This window comes from Thamnophis sirtalis, unplaced genomic scaffold (genome assembly GCF_051295495.1).
Source record: "Thamnophis sirtalis isolate CommonGarterSnake01/CBP01778 unplaced genomic scaffold, rThaSir2_p1.2 scaffold_3, whole genome shotgun sequence".
Taxonomy (NCBI): domain Eukaryota; kingdom Metazoa; phylum Chordata; class Lepidosauria; order Squamata; family Natricidae; genus Thamnophis; species Thamnophis sirtalis.
Genome location: NW_028261383.1, coordinates 35,574,984 through 35,595,681, shown reverse-complemented (window position 1 = coordinate 35,595,681; position 20,698 = coordinate 35,574,984). Strand labels below are relative to the sequence as shown.

The 20,698-nt window shown below is 39.1% G+C and overlaps 1 protein-coding gene across 5 annotated transcripts in view; it reads right to left on the bottom strand.

Annotated features, from left to right (window-relative positions):
- SETD5 (SET domain containing 5) overlaps positions 1-20,698 on the bottom strand; it is a 69,290-nt gene that overhangs the window by 11,226 nt on the left and 37,366 nt on the right. For 3 of the 5 annotated variants that reach the window (XM_014066734.2, XM_014066733.2, XM_087708669.1), the window contains 13 exons: positions 16,426-16,464; positions 15,719-15,961; positions 15,292-15,440; positions 14,870-14,987; positions 14,305-14,414; positions 13,733-13,973; positions 13,375-13,449; positions 11,695-11,961; positions 10,753-11,079; positions 8,910-9,152; positions 6,956-7,085; positions 3,932-4,185; positions 53-109 (listed from right to left, as the gene is read on the bottom strand). In XM_014066734.2, coding sequence (XP_013922209.2) covers positions 53-109; positions 3,932-4,185; positions 6,956-7,085; positions 8,910-9,152; positions 10,753-11,079; positions 11,695-11,961; positions 13,375-13,449; positions 13,733-13,973; positions 14,305-14,414; positions 14,870-14,987; positions 15,292-15,440; positions 15,719-15,961; positions 16,426-16,464 — 2,253 coding nt within the window. Of the gene's footprint in view, positions 1-52; positions 110-3,931; positions 4,186-6,955; positions 7,086-8,909; positions 9,153-10,752; positions 11,080-11,694; positions 11,962-13,374; positions 13,450-13,732; positions 13,974-14,304; positions 14,415-14,869; positions 14,988-15,291; positions 15,441-15,718; positions 15,962-16,425; positions 16,465-18,788; positions 18,856-20,698 lie in introns of all 5 variants that reach the window. The other 2 variants (XM_087708670.1, XM_014066735.2) reach the window with 2 other exon arrangements.

Here is a 20,698-nt window from a genome sequence, read left to right as displayed (position 1 = left end):
CAAACCAAGCGCACACACTCTCCGCCTCCAATTGAGATGGTGTGATAACTACCTCGGGCGACAGGGACTCGGGCCTATGCGCAGGGGTACTCTCAGGGGAGGATACGTTCTAGGAGGGAAAAGCATCTTGTTATTCATCTAATTTTACAAGTCAAGAGGCAAACTAAAATAAAAGTGAAAAAAAAAACTCAAAATGACAACCTCCAAGCATAGAGGTTAGCCACAGCTATTCTGGAGCAAAAAAGAAAAAGAAAGAAAGAAAAAGAAAATAAAGAAAATAAAAATAAACTCTCCTGGGCAAGTCCTCAGCAGTTGGGGGGAAGACTACAAACATTACACAGACTTTAGGACAAGAGTTATTCATATGTCATGACAGGCCCAAGTCAAAGGACCACATAGAAATCAGGATATTGTCTTTTTTTTTTTAATTAACCTTATGTCTAGACCTCAGAAAGTCAGCCTGAACTAGCATAGGACATTCTTGAGTGACAAAGCCCCAAGCAAGCCCCTACAGCTAAGTCAGAACTGATTCCATATAAGTCTTGCTGTCAGGGAAGGACTGAGCATAGGAGTTTATACTGGACTGAGCCAAAGGGTTCCCAAAAGAGGCCAAGAGGAAGCTTAGAAGCAGAACATGGAAAGGTTCATGGAGCCCAGAAACTGGTATTCAGGGACAAACCTCTTCCTAACACTGAAGGCAAGGTAGAGAGCATTTGTTGACTAGTGAAGTATTATGCAGGAAAGTCTGTCACTTCTCCAATGGGCAACCACAGTAGACATGAACTTAGCATACTTACTTCACAGTGAGAAGATGGACATGATGTGTAAAGAAAGGTTTTTGGGGGCAATGCTGTTGCCTTAAGACTTCCTTCATATAAGCATTAAATTATTTAATGTATACAGGGCTGGGGATATTCTTTCTATTACGAATTGTATGCTGTGGGGGAGCTAGGCTACCCTCAAAATCTGCTGCCAGTCATGAAAATTAGGATGGTGCTATGGATTGATTGCTGGATCAGGAGTGGGGAAAATGCAAGGTTATATTCATGACTTGAACTTCTATAGGAAAGGCAGAAACAATAGCGAAATAATCAAAAATATATAATCAGAGGATAGGAGTAAAACAGCAAACGTTAAGCTGTATAACCTCTTAATTACTTTACAAGAGATATGTTTTCACTTTCTTTACTTCAAGTATATCCCAAATGTTATGTTCTTAAGAGTAATTTAATTCAAATAGGGGGCCCAGGAATTCATTATGTTAGAAAACAGATTTCACACCGTAGGATTACAACTGATTTCTCCCTGAGCATACTTTCCAGGATTATACAACATGACACACAGGAAAATTTGCTTAAAATGACCTCACACTGTTCCAGGCAAGTTTGGAAGTTTATTTCATAACAGGGTAAAATAAGGGATTAGGCAAAAATTTAACTAATAGCACAAGTTCATATGACAAAATCTTAACTATTGTAATGTCTAAATATGCAGTACGGTATTTTCTTCAACAGTACTATATGTACAATTAAATGTGACACTAGTTATAACACTAGTTTGTTTCCTCAAACTATATTAGCTGATTTTTGTACAGTCATTTTGTATTTGTTGTGTATAGTTGATTTCTTTGGCTTGGTTTAATAGCTATTTGAATTTCTTCAATGTTTAGGGACACACTAATAATGTTTTACTCGGTGTTTATTTTAATTTACATTCATACGTATTGGTTTTAAATTTACACTGGACATATGAATTATAAACTTGTGTGCTGCCTGTATTTCTAGGCAGAATTTTGGAGATCTGCAGTTTAACAATTGAACAGTCTTGAAAAGGCAGCAGAGAACAGCTTAAATAAAATAAAATGCCATAATGAGTGGAATAAATAACAAAGCCTCGGTACAGAAAACGTAGATGTGAGGAATTTAATGCACCCCAGATCTTTCTTACAAAAATATGGGATGGGAGGACAAAAGACTCACTCATACACAGTAAAAAGCAGGGGTTTTGCTTCTGCCAAAGATGAAAAGCTTCGCAAATTGACTAAAACTGATTCTGACAAATTCTCCTCTAGTGCCAATTTCAAATTAGCAGCATTTCGAATTGGGCGCACAAACTGCCTCAACATACAATTTCTTAGCATCTTCTCATGTCACTATCTATAAGGTTGGCTGGGTAAAGAGGCCTCAGTGAAATGTGACACTGCCTATTAAGCTACAATAACAGCATATTTATTTTTAAAAATGAAACAAATATGCTTATAGTGTAACTCTTAAACTCTTCTTTTTAAAAGAAACAGTTTTTGAGGATTTCTTGGGAGCAGTTTTGTGGTTTTCTCACATATGAAAATAGATTTGAGAGTATCTGAAAAATACATAATGAAATGTGAGAAGGCAGAGATTGAACAAGAAATGGGACCTCTGCTGTCTTCTGGGTAACAGTAAGAGAATAAACCACAAAGAACTAGTTACAAACTGCCAATTCTGAAAACAATAAAACAATAAAGGAGAATATTTGTAGCTCAGGGTTGACATAATGGGTCCATGGTGCTTTCTTCGCTTGCTTGTTTTCTTGCTGATGTTTCATTACCCAAACTAGGTATAACATCAGTGCAAAAACATCACTAGCTGGTTTGGGAAATGAAATGTCCGCAAGAAAACAGGTAAGTTCAGAGAGCACCAAGGACCCTTCAATTCTGAAAAAAAATAAGTTTTTTGTTGCAGTTTAAAGACAACAGAAATTAGATTATGAACTCATGTAGTTGTTTTTAGTGGGGGTTTTTTTTTGTAATTGCAGAGAACTCAAACCCATCCCTAACAGCAGCTGAAGCTGGATCATAAGCTACGCTGTAAGATATGTTAAGAAACAAGGCTCAAAACTTCTGAATCCTCAGTGATGACTGAGTTAGCAATCAAGAGAATGTTATTCCCATCAAGTTTCTATGAAGAGGAGTGGCAGATGCAAGGATAGCCACATCTTCCAAATACTGAGATTTCAAATCCCCCTCACACAACAGATGGGACATAATCATGGGACACTTGAGAATGAACACATTGACTCTGGGTTATTCTGTAAGAAAGCTACAAGAGCAGAAAGTCTTTCACGCTCACATCTGTTTTAAAATCTAAAGAGTTCCAAAAGGTTTGAAAAACAGAAGCAGATAGGAAGGGAATGGTAATCTAATGAAACAGTCTAATGCAGATGGCAAAACATGGGCTCAATTGCTGGTTTACTAGGCAATGCAAGTGGGGGATAAGGATTCTGTGAACTTGGCAATATGTTTGAAAAGTACCAAGAGAAGGAGGGAGAAAAAAGTTCGAGCAGCGCTTATGAGGAGCCCGAATACCACTGACTCTGATTTACATAGCAATAAGGGAACAGATAATTCACCCTATTAGTAGAAGCAGTCCTCAACTTACAACCGTTTGTTTAGTAACCATTCAAAGGTATAACACACTGAAAAAATGACTGATGACCGTTTTCACACATCGGACTACCGCAATATCCCCAGTCACGTGACCAAAATTCAGCTGCTTGTCAACTGGCATATATGGATGGGGGCTGCAGTCTCCCAAATTCATGTGATCGCCTTTTGCGACCTACTGACAAGCAAAGTCAGTGGGAAAGCCAGATTCATTTAACAACTGTGTTATTAACTTCACAACTGCAGCGATTCACTTATCAACTGCAGCAAGAAAGCTTGTAAAGTGGGGCAAACCTCACTTAACAACTGTCTTGCTTAGCAATGGAAATTTGGGGTTCAGTAGTGGTCGTAAGTTGAGGACTACCTGTATCTAATAAACTCAGAAGGTTCTCTTAAAACTGTCATCCGTATGCTTCTTGTGTTAACTGTTCTCCTTCCGAGTAATTTTGATGCACATCTTCTAAGTTTTTGCAAGCAGAATTGCTTCCCCCATCTTCCAGCTCAGCTTACCTCAAACTGTAGTGGAGTATTGCAGCGGCTAGCCGCCAAGGAGGGAATCGGGGAGAAGATCACACCGCAGCCATTGCGACTTTCCTCCTCTCCTGGCACAGATGAGGAGGACGTGGTGAGGTGGGGGCTCAGCGAATCTGGAACCAGGGAGTCAGGAAGCGGAGGGGTGACAGGAGACAGGGGCCGCAATAATTTAGTAACGCTCTGCTCCATCAGATAGCGAGACTTCCACTTCTTCAGAGGGCTCAATACATCTGAAATTTAACATACAATCTAGATGATGTTCTACTATTATAAAGCCCTCCTCTGTGCTCAAAATTTAATCCCTCTACCTTTACCCATGGCATTTTAAATTTGGCTCCTGCCACATTAACAATCACTCAAACCTAATGCAAAAGTCGAAATGAGGGACAATATTCAAAAAGAACAGGACTCAATGGATGTTTTCAGGAATGAAAAAAGTGTTCAACTGAAAGCAGTCAGATTCAGGCCCTTCAGTAGTTCTAAATAAAGAAAAAGCAAACAACTCCAAATGATTTGTTTTGTTAGACTAATTCAGCCACAGGAACCTTGTCACAATACAGAGCTGTAGTCAAGACAGAAATACCTCTCAAGTCTTTATATACAAAACCAAGCTTGCCCTATTCCATACAAATTCACATTCATTTTCTTCGCCTTCTGAGATGAAGCTCAGTTGATGGGAAAACCTGCCATGGATGTATACACCAAGGCTGAACAGGAGCTAACCACCAACCCAACACCATACTTTTAGCAGCCTATTCGTTTATTCATTATGTCTAAATCCTACTTTTCCATCTCCAATTTTCCTCACAACCAACATCACATAAAGAGAATGGACTGAAAGGGACTGACTGACAAGAGCCAAAGCCATCCAGTGAGCTTCCGAGGATTCTAATATGGCTTAACAGCTAATCAATAAAGTATTACAGTGAGCTTCTTCCACGGCTGAGGGTGTACTGGACCTTGGAATTCCCTGATCCTAAACTAAAACCTTATCCACCATATCACAATGGCTTTCCTGTAGGTCCTCCATTACTCTTCTGCGCTTAAGTTCCGACAACTGGGCCTCATTTTTTGCACTCTTTTCACCTTCCAATTAATTTGAACTCTCCTCAGTTTTTCCCCCCTGTCATCCCCAACCCCAAATTCCACTCTTTCTTTATGAGCTCTTATTGATTTCATTATCTCCTATTCAAGTGCTACTGCATTAGTATCTTTGGGATAAGGGGAACCACTTCTTGACGACAAAAACACTCAAAAGGTCAACTTTTTCATCGGAGGCTGTTTTTCTTTGCACCCACAGATTTAAACTTTCACAACAGACCAAACCCTTCCTATAACTCCATATACATCCAGAAACATTTTGGGGCTTGTTTTTGTTTTTGTTTTTTTAACACGCACAGCATTCTGTCCTTATATGATCCCTAAAGAAAGTTGATAAAATCCATGCAATCAGCCCTGATTTCCATCGTTGGATCATTTGGAACCCTTTGCCAGCTGTGCAGCAAGCTGTCTACAGGCTCATGGGCTGCCAATGTGGGAACTCCAATTTCTCCATGTTGCAACAAGACTCATTAACTCCCCACTGGCTGAAACATCCAATGAAGCTGGATTGTCCCATTGGCCATTACGGGTTTGTCTTTCTACTGGGAGGAAAAAATTGGTTCTCATCCTCCACAATTCAGCCTCTTGCTGAACAGAGGCCCCTAGATACCTATGAATGGAAGGAAAGACGTTAACTGCTAAGACGTCTTCTGTGGAATAGCTCCCCAGCCAAGTCTCATTAGTTCCTATTTCACTAACTGCTGCAAGTACTTTGAGCTGTTTCTCTCTTGAGATGCTGCCTTCCAATCTACAAACAGCCTCCTCTAAACAATCTTTCACCCGGCTTCCTTTCATTCTTGGGTCACAAAATCTCCTCATGGCTATACATGGCTGCCCTTCCCAGCTATGCACCACACACTAAAATATAACAAATCTGAGTTGGGACAAAAGACAAATATTTGTTGAGGGGTGGGGTTGTTTTGTTTTTTTTGAATGCCACCAGACAACTGCAGTGGGTCTCTTAGAAACCACTCCAAATTCACACCAATCTTTGAGATCGCGAGAAAACCTTCCAAGTTTTCCTTTTTCTCTCTCTCTCACTCACTCAACATTGCAAATTTGCCCAGCACTAGTGCTTTGTCCACTTTAGATGGCTCTAACCTTTGTGCAACACACAGTTATCTGTACACTGCCTAGGGCCTCGTCTGACGTCCTTGGAAAACTGATCCCTGACTTGGGGAGTTCGCCACCCTCTTCCTCTGCAAAGACAGATGTAAAGTTACTATTTTTAAAACTCAGCTTTTTGCTTCGCTCACAGATGTAGCAAGGTAGCTGCTCTGCTGCAGAGTGGCTGCTCTGTAACCAGGTGCCCACTGGTTAACCAATTATCTCCCTAGAAAGTGTTAGGAGAGAAGTATTAAGCATAAAACTCTTGACTTTTCATGCAGTACACTTTCTGTATGAGTACCCATTTCTTGGTCTTGATGGAGAAGGGGGCCCTTTACTCGGGTGCGCGCGTTAAATTTGTTCATCTCACCCAAGGCAACCACCCAGGCAAAAGGAAGAAACCTGCGTCTTGCACAGGTTTCCTACGTGTCTTTACGGCAGCAGCTTAACAGATGAACTAAGAAATTCAGAGCTGCCAAGGATCGTGTAGGGCAGGATTTAAGCAATTGGCTTTTAACACTCCTGAGCTGTTGCTTGTTACAAAGTCTGCCATCAGTTAGGTGCACAGGGTGCAAAATTCATATTTCTTTGTATTATTACTAACCTACGATTGTGGTAAGGTCTTTTTTTTCTTTTTAAGTACATGGTGGCCATGCCTGAATAGCTGTAGGACTCTCTTTACAAAAGGTTGTTTTAAAATTATAATTTAAAAAAAATCACTGTTCACGATTTAACTCCCAATAGTTTCCCTCCCCGTTAATGTTTCAATAGTGAGAAGACATCTCAACCAACCTGTATTTTCTGTGCAAATGCCAGAAACGTTACTACTCTCGTTGCTTTGGTATAGACACTGGGTTTTGTTCTCCTGGGAAGCAGGTGAGGTCTGAGTCATTCCTTCTTCTAGAGCCTGCTTCATCCAACGCTGTTAAAAAAAAAAAAAAAACCTACTGAATGCATATTCTTTCTGTTTTTTTCAGAAATGTTCAACACATGGCCTTAATTCCACTGGCAGCCTCCACTGCTATCTTATCCCAAAGATAAGTTAAACTTTTAAGCAACATCTCATTTTGTACAGCCTCTCTTTCTCTCTCCACATTTATGTACTTGGCAAATTCTGGACAAGAGATTAAAAATAATGAGGAAAATAGCAATAGCTTTAGTGTAGGGGAATCCAACTGCATGGAATGGAATAAGGAAAAATAATCAGAGCAGACCTAGATTACTGCTTCACAAATACGAAGCCTGTGACGGTTCATATTTTTAATGCTTTTCTAGTCTTAAAAACTAGACATATTTTTATAAAATAAAAGGGATTTGCAATCCATGCCATTACCAGAGTTGGTGCTAATGTGTTGCCAATATTGCCAATTTAAAAAAAAATCACTTCTACTCTGAAACTCTCAAGGTTGTAAAACCAGAGCCAAAACGTTCTCATTTTAATGAAGCATGTAAGACTCTGTTTATTAATATTTTAAACCAATCTCTCTCAACTTAGGGACCCATAAATACACTGGAATTTAAAGAGTCAAAATTCCTAAAAAGGATTTGGGGTGCAGATTGGAAAAGGCTACTGTAAACTAAAACAATAAATGCAAAGAAAATTACTGGTTTATGCCCTAAATCCATGAGCTATTTAGTGACCAATTTCGAAAGGAAATGTGAATTTTAATTCATCAAATGCAACTCATCTTTTTATGTCACATTTCATACAAGACAGCTGCTTACCATCCAATAATGGAAGCTTAGAATGCAGTATGAAACACACTAAATCCCCAACTGAGGCACGGAGGTGAGCAGGGAGAAAGTATGTAATTATGCTTGTTCATGGGACCACATAAATGTGTATTTTTAAGTGTGATATGAGTGTCTTTTTTTTTAAAGTAAGTAAGTGCTTAATATTTATCTTCAGAAAGTTTGAAAATCCATGGAAGGGAATATGCAACTATTCTGCACACATTTTCCATTTTATGCACTTTCCTAGCATTAGCCTTTTAAAGACTGAGAAATCAATACAGATTTCTGACCCAAACCAATGTACAGAAGCTATGACTATTTTTATTATATTTTTTTCCTATTAAAAAAAAAAACACCTCTTAATTTGCTCTCCTGCTTGATCCTTGCTAAAATACAATAACAACAAATTGGTCAAATAATAATTAGGTTTAATAATCGGTCTCGAATTTCATGATAGGATTTAAAGTTTAAAAACTTTTGATTAGTTTTATAACCAGGCTTTAAAATAGCATAGAGAGCAAGGGTGTCAAACTCGCATCATCACGGCGGCGTCATGAGATGCATTGGGACTTTTCCCCCCTCCGCTAAACCGAGCGTGGAGCATTCTGGAACCTATAAATAACATTCTACAGTTCCTGGATACCAAGGCTGCCAAAGCACATGGTTTCTCTATTATTAGTATAAGTTCAACATAAAATACAAAAACTGCTTTAGGGGGTATAAGAAAGCAATACTGTCTTTTAATGCAAGACATTAGACATACACCTAGAAGGGATAGTTTCGTGTGTGCGTGTCGCTTTCATAAATGCAGCTTTGCGTGCACATACGCACACACATGCACTGACCCACCCACCACTTCTGCAGCCTGATTCCAATGGGTCGTGGTCTGGCACCGGGCCATGGATGGGGGTTTGGGGACGTGGTGGTCCCTATTATAAAGCTTTCCTTATACTATGTTGTGTGTGTGAAATGTGCCAAGGGATTAAAAGTGTAGACACAGTGAAAACTATACCTTTTTACAAGAGCTGTAATTTCCGTCCAGTTGAAATGGCTGCCTTCGCCTTTCTGGGTTGAAGGGAGAGCCAAAACGGATATAATGTTTAGGGGTGGTACAAATGAGTGGGGAGTGAACAAGCCCTGGCAGCATGTTCAGTGTGGTAGCCAGCACAGTTGGGTCAGTGGTGATACGTAAAGGGCACTCAATGGGGCACTCCTGTTTCTCTGCTTTGTCATTCAGCCACTCTGTAACCAGATACTAGAAACAAAAAGAAGACATATTTTACTAAATAAAGTTAACAAGAATGTGCAAACGTTAGTGAGATAATAAAGATAGGCAGAAATTATCACGGTGTCAGGCAGGGGATTGGCATCTGACTTTTTAAAAAAATTACCTGTTTAGTTTATTCATTCATTAAATTTATATGCTGCCCATCTCACTCTGAAAATGACTCTGAGATGCTTACAGTTATAATCATGAATATATAAAAATAAGCTGCAGATATTCAGTTTGGAACTTGGTCTAAAATTGGTTTTTTCACTACTTCCCCTACAGCCCCCTCACAAGTTGATCTTTTACTAAAAATTCTGAAGTACAGGGAACTCTCAGAACCATAATGTTTTACTTCTTTCAGTCAAATCCCAATTTTAAAACAAAACTCAAGCTCTTAAAAAAATGATACCAAGATGTAATTAAATGCCCGATTGATTGATTAATGGATTTCAATGTAATTTTGTAATGTACAAAATGTAATATTCACTAATGCAGTTGATTAATTATGGTAAAAGAATTCTCGTAGTGGATTTAATTCAAAGTATAACATCTATGCAGAAAAGATTACATATTCAAATAAATATGCCATTTGTCTGGAACGGTATAGGATTTCCTGCCTAGGCAGGGGGTTGGACTAGAAGACCTCCAAGGTCCCTTCCAACTCTGCTATTGTATTGTATGCAAGTTCCTAGGTCTTCCAGAAGCTTTCCAGATTTCACACAATAAATATAACCTGATAATTTCCCCTCATATTGAATTCCATGTGTGTTACAATATTTTTAATATCACTGCATTTATGATGGGTTCTATAATCCTGGAGGCTGTATATTTAAAATGTAATTTTAGACATCACATGCATCATATTTAAAAAGATAGTACACTAACTAAAATATAAAGTGATGACATCAATCTGATTATGAACATATCATTTTTGATGTTTGAATAAAAAAAACATGCCATTTTTCCTCAATAAATCAAATATAAGATTTCACTAGAGCACTTGTTTCCCGATTCAATAATTCTGAGTTGGCATCACTTAAGACTATTCAGAGTCTTGGGTCAGCTTTTACAATTCATGCTTTATTTCAATCAACATTCCCTTTCATAATTCTGTGGGAAACTTCTAAAAATCTGTGCTGCCGTGCCCAAAAAATATTGGGGGGGGGGGGGAGTACATTAATGGCATCTTTTTTTTTAGATTTTGTAAAGTTCAACTTTAATAAACTCTTTTTGCATGTATATTTGTTACAAATGCTGTATATCACCAATACTTTTTGATACAATCATGTGTTAATTCAGGCATTTGGGTTTAGCTGAATGCTGCTAACCTTTTGCTTTCTATTTTAGACTGCCCACTAGTTATAAAAATCAGTAGGGGAAGACTGCATCAAATCAAGAAATATCCAAATTTACATTTTGATGACTGTGCTTCCCCCCCTTCCCGGTTTAGATTTAATAAACATTAGCCATTAAAGCAAGCAACTAAAGCAACATTCCACATTAGAAGAGCTACATGAAGCAAAATTATCTTCTTGCCGTTGCAAGGAAGGATGCCTTTACCCATTCTTTCCCACTCCCCATTTACCTTTTTTGTTTTAGGATATTTGGGTGCTGCCCGGTTGGCCTGGGATCCTGCAGCAGCTGTCACAACTGGATCAGAGTTCACCACCTGTGGCCTCCCCTCTCCTGGGCCCTCTACCCTGCTCACTTCCGCTGCCACTGCTGTGCTGGTACCACTTCCTTCCTCAGGGGCAGTTTGAGAGAGTTCAGATTGCTGGGCACTGGCAGCTTGTTTTTGCCGCCTTAGTCTCTGTGCTGAGCTGCTCCGATAACGCGAGAAACGGCTTTTAGGCCTGGGCCGTGGTGTTTTTGGTGGTGCCGGTTTAGGGACTGGTTTATCTGTACTTGTCTCCTGCAATGTAAACAACTATTGAAGGCAAGGAATTCTTAGTTTACTTTGTACTTTTTGGTACTCCGTACTCTGAAAAAGATGGCTATATAGGTTTACAGTATGAAGGCAGTATCTTGAACTTTAGGATCTAGCTTGGAAAAGACATTGTAGTTTCCCCTTTTGAGGGACTAAAACACAGAAAGATGAATGTATTATATGTCCCAGGGAAGTATGCACAAATTTTGTTGACACTTTCTCAACCAAAATGCCCCGATTTGTAATCTTTGTAGAGAGCAATTCCATTTCACAAGATGAGATAATCTTTTTTTTAAAAATAGATCATCATGACAGATGAAACAACTTCTCCAAACCTAGCATTAATTTGGCAACGGTGAACTGTCTGTGCCAGCTCTGTTACCAGCTAAGTTACCATAGCAAACTGCCTTGCTCACTCTAACAGGTTTATTTGAACAAGAAAATTCACAAGCAATATTTGATGGGAAGACAGGAGACAGACCAGCAACTGAATTATATTTTCCCAACAAGTGGCTGGGTTGTTACTCTGTCAATTAAATCAACCCTCTAAATTCAGCAGTTTTCCAATCTGACCCTCAACAATTCTATTGTTCTTCTTACCCCAGCCTGTGAAGATCTCCGGGTGTTCACCCCAACGCTGGTGACACAGGTCGGAGCACTTGCCACCGGTACATTTAAAGCCAAATTGTTCTCTTCATTTTCATTTGGCACAGGTTTTGCTTCTTCTGGTTCTGGGGTCTCTGCAGTAACCACTATCTCTGCATCTGTGCTGCTCCTGTCTGATGATGGCAGATCTCTCCTCCTCTTTCTCTTTTCCAGATTCTCAAATACATGCATGATAGCTTCCACCTTTCTATCTTCTCGGGTCTAGTATACAAAACCAGAAATCGAGATTAACACGGCTCTGAGGGGAAGAAAGTGAGGATGGGGCATAACTCAAACCACAGATTATGGAGGGCACAGAGATAAACTGTAGAAACAACACCCTAATACCCAGACTTCCTGTGAGAACAGTGATGACAACGAAGATATGCACTTCTGTGTGTTTTAGTCTGTACTATTACAAAGTAATGGACAGTTAGCTTAGCTTACAGTTGTTCTGAGAGCAGGAAATACAAAATTAATATTGCTGATTTGAAACAATGCATAAAAAACAGAGACACACTTTGGAGTAAGTAGTTAAGGGTTAGGGCTAGACTGGGGGTTCTAGGCCTCCCTTATCCACGCAAGCCAGCTGGATGACTTTAGATCAATCATTTTTTCTCAGTCCAACCCACTGCCCAATGTTCTTGTTGTAAATAGGAGCGAGGAGCAGTAGTTATATTTGCCTTAAGTTGACTGAAATATATAAAAAAGGCAGCAGTTTATGGTTGGTGACATAGTCAGCCAGATGTTTAGACTGGATTGGGCATTTTTATCCACCTATCCAGTCCTTCCCAAGGATCTGGGATAGGTAGTTGTTGTTTAATGGTATTAGAAATATTGTTGCAGGATGTAAACTATTCCAAGGGAAGCTGCTTTTTGCCATTGACTTGGTAATACCGATGGTATTCTAAATGTTTTGGAATTACACCTAAAGCACTTATTATTAGTAGTACTCTTTCTTTTCTCTCTCTCTCTCCTTCCTTCCTTCCTTTTTCACAGTAATTCCATTTCTATTTGTAGGCATCTGTATTTTTTTAAATTTATTTTTTCAATTCTTCCTCTTCTGACTTCCTGGTATTGCAATGGCTACTATCCAGACTTTATTTTTGTCTTTCTTATCAACAACTAGTGACCCTGGGGTATTGTGTGGCAGATGCTTGCTTGTTTAAATTCCACTAATCCACACCCTGATTAACAACCAAGCCTGCAGGTAAATACTAAAGAGACTTTTAAAAACTATCCAGATCCAAAGTCTTCTGGAGTTGATTTTTCCTACATGTTGTCCTATATATGGTCTAAGTAGAGGCATATAATTGATATGAGGAGCTACCTGCCCCTGACTACATGGCTTTGTGAATATTCATATTCCCATAACCTCAACTTCTTTATATTATTTTGAATATACTGGGAACACTATCTCAGAACTTGTGCAACATACATGCAATTTCCTGTGGTGGGTTTGTTACACTGCTATGTATAATAGCATAGGCATAGAAGAAGAAAAAGGGAATATAATGGAGAAATGTAACTCAGCAACCACCTATCAGAAAATTCTAGGAAATACCTATGCCCAATGGAAAAGACAATAGTCATCACAAAACACTAGAATAAATTAAATATTTAAGAAATACTTGCCCGTCTGCCCTGACCTCCCAGCTCATCGGCAGCAGTTTCCTTCTCCTCTTCTGGCTTCTCTTCCTTATCTGCAGCCTAAAAGAGAAAAAGAAGAAAACTTCAAAAGCAGTCACAACTGCGAGTAGATAATGAGGAGCCAGATTCTTGGGGGCAATATGCTGACTCTGTAAACAGCTTAGAGAGAGCTGCAAAAGCACTGTGAAGTGATATATAACGTATTAAGGGCCATTGCTATATGAGGACCATCACTGAGACCTTTCCAGAAAAGGTCCAGGAAAAAAAAAGATTCATTCTGTGATTAAGTTTACCTAGAATTAATGACCAGATCTCAACTTATCCAGAATGATGAGGGTATTACCTCATTATCGCTCACTGCAGCGGGACCCTCAGAGACTTCCTCGGTTTGGGGATTGCTGTTCTCATCTGAGGCTGCACCCTGCTGCTCTAGTTCCTTACGCCGGGCTTTCCGGCGCCTAGTTTCTGCTCCAATCAGTGTGTCTAGAACAGGTGGAGGTAGTTGTTCTACGGGGTTCAGGCTCCGCTTTTGCACAGGACAATTCCGGTTTCCTTTGTGGCAGGCACAATCCACTTTATAATTGCTGTTCCACCACAAGAGATAGAAAAGCATTTTTAGTATCATTCTTCAAAACCTCAAGAAATTATGTTATTTATTTATTAAAATCTATATGCTGCCCATCTCACTATCACACAACTCTGGGCAGCTTACAACAAAATAAAAGTGACACTACGAAACGGTGAAACAATAAACATGAAGATTAAAATTATTTGGGCCAAATGTCTAGGGAAAAAAGGGGTCCTATCACATGAGCTGCTTCAGATTTTTTTCTTCTAAAAAATAAATAAATAAAGTAAAAAGGAATAATATGGAGGGAAAGGTGATAATAAGGGAACAACACCAAGACAACTTACCAGATATTATACTCATAATCAAAGGCAATGGTGACCTCTGCATCTTTGGCAATGGAAGCAACCGCATATATGCACAGGTGAATCATCCCATCTGCAATCACATGACGAACCTGCAATATAAAGGGAGCACTGCTAACACTACAGCCAGGCATTGGTCTTACTGCAAAGGTGCACATTTCTCACAATTGTAAAGACCAGCTCCTGCAGTGGCTGGTTGCTCCTGAAGATCCTCAAGATTATCCACCAAAAATTGTACCTGAAACTGAAAAGGAGTGCTCTGCCATGCAATATGGATTTTTATTAATGAGAAACGCACAAGCACACACACAAATCAAAATTTCACCTCTTAATGACACCATAAAGTACTAGTCCTCCCCACCCCCATGCTGCAGCAATCCCATGAAACAAGTTTTTTTTCTATAGCTCTGGCATTATAAAATTTACAGGGCATAGTCTGAGTCCTCTGCACTTAATTGGCATGGGATTATCTCTGCTTGATTTGTAGAGCATAAACTCAAAATCACATTTGCCAAGTACTAAAGGCCACGAAAGCACCGCCGTTTACCTCTGCGTTTGGTGTACAGGAACGCCTGATGAATCTGGCATCATTTCCAAAAGTGCGGGCATCCACACACATCTCAACACTATTAAATTTGGAGTAAAATAGCACAAAGGGATACGGTCTGAGGAGGAAGAAAGGGAAGGGGGAAAAAAAGAACAGCATTTTAACCTCCTGGCAAACATCACCCACCCGGTGCAACCTTCACAGATGACCTGATGCACCCCTGCATGCATTTGTCTATGTGCATCTAATCTTTTATTTAAGCATAAATTCCCTATAGGAAAAAAATGGCTCATGTTATCAACTAATTCAAAATCTCAGCAGGAGGGCATCATGTTTTGTTTTTCAAGAAACAGCAATAACAGAAAAACTGTTCTCGCCCCCCCCAAACAGGCCTCTATTCCGCAATTATTTGGGTGTCTTACTTTTTGAAGAAATGACCATTGACCTCGAACTGCTGTCTTAGCATCACCTTCCCACGATATTCAATTATAAGGGTATCAGCAGCCAAATCTCTCGCGGCCCTCAAAAGCTTGCGGTGCTTCTGAACCCTCGTGACTCTCCCCAGCTGAAGCTGTGATGGTTGAAAATAAGAATAGAGGACCCAAATTCATTAAAAAAAACAAGAACACACAATCCTACTTCTGTACTTGAAAACAATCTTATTGAATGTGGATAGGTAGATAGGGATAAAATTATTATTATAATTAAACCTCCACCAACTCTTTCAGGCAAGGAAAGTGCACTTCCAAGTGGAGAAAGAGCATCTCAGCAATGCACCCCCGCCATCCCCCGCCCCAATCTAAGAATACCACTGACTTCTCTCTCACTACTTTTGGATATACTTCTTACCTGCATTTGGGATCCGATAACCGTATTGTTACAGGCAAGTTCAGTCTTATTGATTGTGTCCAGCACAGCCGTCTTGCCCGCAAATTCTTTATTAGCATTTAGATGATGCTCTAGGAGATTTTGCACATCGGCGCTGTATTGGTTTGTGAAGGCTTCTTCATACTGATCGGTCCAAAGTCTAATGCGGTTTTCCCACCCCTCTGTGGTATTCTCATCCAGGGCGTGGGCTTCTGAAGGAGAATTCTGTATCAAACCACAGAGTCAGTTCAATGGCTGAATGGTTTGGGGCCCTATAAAAGACACTTAGGACTTTTTGAAATGGCCCTTCGCTTAAAAAAAAGCTATAGAAACAATATCCTCATTCTTAATTAGAGCTAATCAAACACAATTTAAAGGCTATCCTGGAAAAACTGGTAATAGGTGAAAAACTACTAGGAAATCAAGAATTGGAAGAAAATGCTTGCAAACTCATTCCCAAATATGACAAAATATCCCCAGCCATCTTTAACGGTGCCTCATTCTTTCATATTCAGCAAGCAGGATACTGTAAGCCCCTGACAATCACTTAATAATTAATGCTACCCAATTCCATGTTACAGAGGAATTTTTTAAGTGATGATGCTATTTACAAATCAATGGCGGACATAGGCAGTATACTTGGAATCTGGTTGCAAAGGTATTTATCAGATTTATGCATGGATACTCACCTTCATCCGCAAAGATTTCCGTGAACCTTCTCTAAAAGCCTGTCAAGCGCAACAAGAGAAATCTACATCAGTATTTATATCCTGGACATCTGAGCTTCTGTTCAATAAAGGTTACATTTTCTTTAACATAAAGGGGGAAGGGCCAAGAAACTACAATGCATAAAACTGGAAAAGCCGTCGACCTCCGTTTATTTTCATTACACTCCTCCCACAAACAGTCATCTCTTCCAGGACTTCACCAACCTAGAAATATTGATGGCTCTCTTTCCATTTATGCTGATCTTCAAATATCTATCCTATTAAAAAAATCAATTGGACAACAATTGTATGCAGAAAGAATAGTGTACAGGTAGTCCTTGACTTATGATCACAATTAAGCCCAAAATGTATGTTGCTAAGTGTGTTAAGAGAGTTTTGCCCCATTTTACAACTTTTCTTGCTACATTTGTTAAGTGAATCCCTACAGTTGTTAAGTTAATGACTCGGTTGTTAAGTGAATCTGGCTTCCTCCATTGGTTTTTCTTGTCAGAAGTTTCCAAAAGGGGCTGACATGACTCCAGGACACTGCAACAGTCATAAATACGAACCCATTGTCAAACATCCAAATGTAAATCACATGGCCATAGGGATGCTGCAATGGTCACAAGTGTGAAAAATTGTCAAATCTTTTTTCAGTGCCACTGTAACTTCGAACGGTCATTAAACGAACTGTTGTAAATCGCGGACCACCTGCGTTTCACTCTATTATACCTAGGAAGCCTCCTTCAAGTTCTGCTATGCTGCATCAGTGTGGCCATGGGATATTCTTAGGAGAAACGAGTGAAGAACCCTAGAAGCAGATGCCAATGGTATATATTCCCACTAAGGTCAACCAATGTGTGAGGGGAATTTTGTCCCAATTTTACAACCTTTCTTGTCACCATTAAGTGAATCACAGAATCATTGTTAAGTTAGTTAACATGGTTGTTAACTGAATTTGGCTTCCCCATCGACTTTGTTTGTAAGAAGATTGCAAAAGGTGATCACAAGACCCCAGGGCATTTGCAACTGTTATAAATATGGGTCATTTACCAAGTGTCCAAATTTTGATCACATGACCATGGGGATGCTACAACGGTCGTGTCAAAAACAGTCACTTTTTTTCAGTACCATTGTAATTTTGAATGGTCACTAAATGAACTTTGTAAGTTGAGGTAGTATCTGTATTGGGCAAAAAGCTACAGAAAGATGCTGGAGGCAGATGATTATTTTAGTGACAATGGCAAATACATAATTTCTAACTCTTCAAAAGAAGGCAATGGTATACCACTCCTGCATTTTACAGGAAAACCACATGAAGAGACAAGATAAAAGTGATTGACAATATTGGGCTGGATGACCAGCCCTCAAGGTTGTTGGCATTCAACATGCTACTGAGGAAGGGCTGAAAACCTTTTGGAATGCTAACCGTTTTTACGTCCTGGAAACATTCAAGTTTTTGAGACGTCTTGCTGTCAATGTTGCAAAGCAAAAAAAAAAGAAGAAGATCTGAAGACACAAAGACAGAATTACACTGGGAAAACGAAGCATAAGAAGCACGGACATGAGAAAGCTCAACCCAACGATAGATTAAATGAATGAACTGCACATCCACTTCTCAGGAACCACTGAATCGAAATGGACGGAAATTAAGACATTTTTCAGTCAGAAGATCACGCTGCTCACTACACAGGTCCATGGAAACAAAGAAAAGAAATGGCACTGCTTTCATAGAAAGGATACAGCAAAGGCAGTATTTGGGTACAACAGAGTCAGTGACCATATAATATAAATCAAAATTTGCAGACAACCCTGAAATATAATGAAGGTCCACATTTATGCTCCAACCACTGTTGGAAGAAAAAGAGGAGGAAGGTTGATTTTATGACCGAGTTCAATCTGGTAAAAATTGTGCAAACAAGATATGTTTCTTAAGGTTGGAAACTCAAATGCCAAAACTGGCAATAGTCAGGAGGAAAAAAATGCTGTTGGGAAACAGCAGGAAAACAGTTAGGAAAATGCTGGCTTAGGAAAACAGAAGTTAAGCAGGAGAATGACTACCCGATGACTGTTTCTGTCAATCCAATGATTTCTTCATTGCTAACACAGTTTTAAAGCAATCAAACCCACAGCTATGTACACTGACATCACCAGATGAAAACACACAGAAATTATGTTGACCACGTTATTGTTACAAAAAGAGGTGGAAGAAGAATTCTCACTTCTAATAGCAAAGATGTGGCCAGCGGCTGACTGTGTTACAGACTGTGGGATTCCAAGCCAAGCTACGGAAAAAGAACAAAGCCAACCAGTTTTCCACAATAGGATTTTGAGCACATACCCACCATTTTCAAGAAGAACATCAGGAATCACTCTGAAGTGCTGAACCTCACTGATAGGGAACCAGAGGAACTGTGGAATGAAATCAAAGAAGCTGTTAAGGATGAATGTGAAAAAGAGACCGCCAAAGACCAAGAAACAGAAGAAAGCAAATTGGGTGTCAGAACAGACAGTGGAAACTGCCAAGAGAAGAGAAGCCAGAACGAAGAAAGACAAAGATCTCACGAAGAAATTTAACAAAGAATTTCAAGGGAGCTGTTAGAAGAGAGTTAAAAAAGCAGTATTATAATGACGTCTGGAAATATACTGAACACGGCAATAGGTATATGGAAAAACAAGAAAAGCTTTCTAACTCAGAAAGACGTTCTGCCCAATTGGTATGTTAAAGGATACCAATAGGAACCGATTCTAAGAAAATAAAACAACGATGGATGGAATATATTGAAATTATGTAGAGATTTCATCAATGATTTAGAAAATATTCCCTATTTACAAGAAGATCTAATACTACTAGTTGAACTCAGAAAAGTACTCCAGTCATAATCAGTCAGAAAACTATAGAAATTGATGGAATATCTACAAAAATTTGGCAAGCAACAGAATAACTGATAAAAGTGTTAACCAAATGATGCCAGCATGTCTGGAGAATCACACAATGGCTAGGAAATTGGATGAGTATTTGATCAACCAATACCAAAGAAAGAAAACTTAATTTAGTGTCCAAAGTATCATATATTTTAATTTTACATGCTAGCAAAATAATGCTTAAGATTAGACAATGTAATTTAGAATCCTACAGAAAAAAAAGAGATCCTAGATATTCAAACTGATTGTAACTATTATAGATAGGTCTTCATGAGCACGTCAAGTTGACAGGCATCCTATAGGCATTCTGATTTCATCGTCTTCATGAAAAACCCATACATAAGACAGGAAGTCACAGCTCATAACACGGCAAAACAGACTGGCTCCAAATTAGTGAAGGAGTGAAATCACAGTGTAAACTCTATTTGCGCAACTTATATGCTGAATATATACATATATATATATATATATTGAAAGTAGCTGAAATTGGAAGATGAGCATGGTTTTAAAACTGGAAAAAGAAATATAACACCATGCACCATGCTGACTGTTCTGATAGCTGAAAATACAAATGAACTGCAAGCTCCAGTAATGAAAGTCAAGGAGCACAATGAAAAATGAAACTAAGAATAACTATAAAGAAAACTACTACTGATAACAGGCACAGCAATAGGAAAGTGAAAAGGTGAATAACTTTTTTTTAGGATTCACTATCAACAATAAAAGAACCAGCAGACAAGAAGTATACTGCAGACTAGCACTTGATAAATTAGCAATGAAGCCCTTGAAAAAGCTATTCAGATGCTGTGATATATCTATACCTACAAAGATCAGGATTGTGCTGCAGGCAATAGTTTTTCCTCTGGCACTCTATGGAAGCGAAGGTTAGATAGAAACGATAGAAAAATATCAATGCTTTAGAGCTCAAAGAGAAAAACCAGCAGCAACGTGGATAAACTTGAGTACAACGGTGATTGATGCATCCCTGGGAGACCCGAAGGGCCAGGTTGGGAACAGATGATCCAGAAAGAGGTCCATCCACGCGGTTGCTAAGAATCAATCCCAACTTGACACACAAATTTGAATCAAATCAAATAATTCATTTGCAAAATGCAATACCCAAACCAAAATATTTTATAGGATCTATAGCTTCTCCCAAATTAAATGAAAGTTAGTGCCTATGAACTGCTGCTTGATGTACTAAAAGTAAATTAGTTAACACACAGAACTAGTACTTTGTAGCTACAACTGTAATAGGCACCAACATACAAAAGACACCTCCGTTGCAGTGACCCTCCCATTTTCTAAACTGAAAAAAATGTAGTTAGAA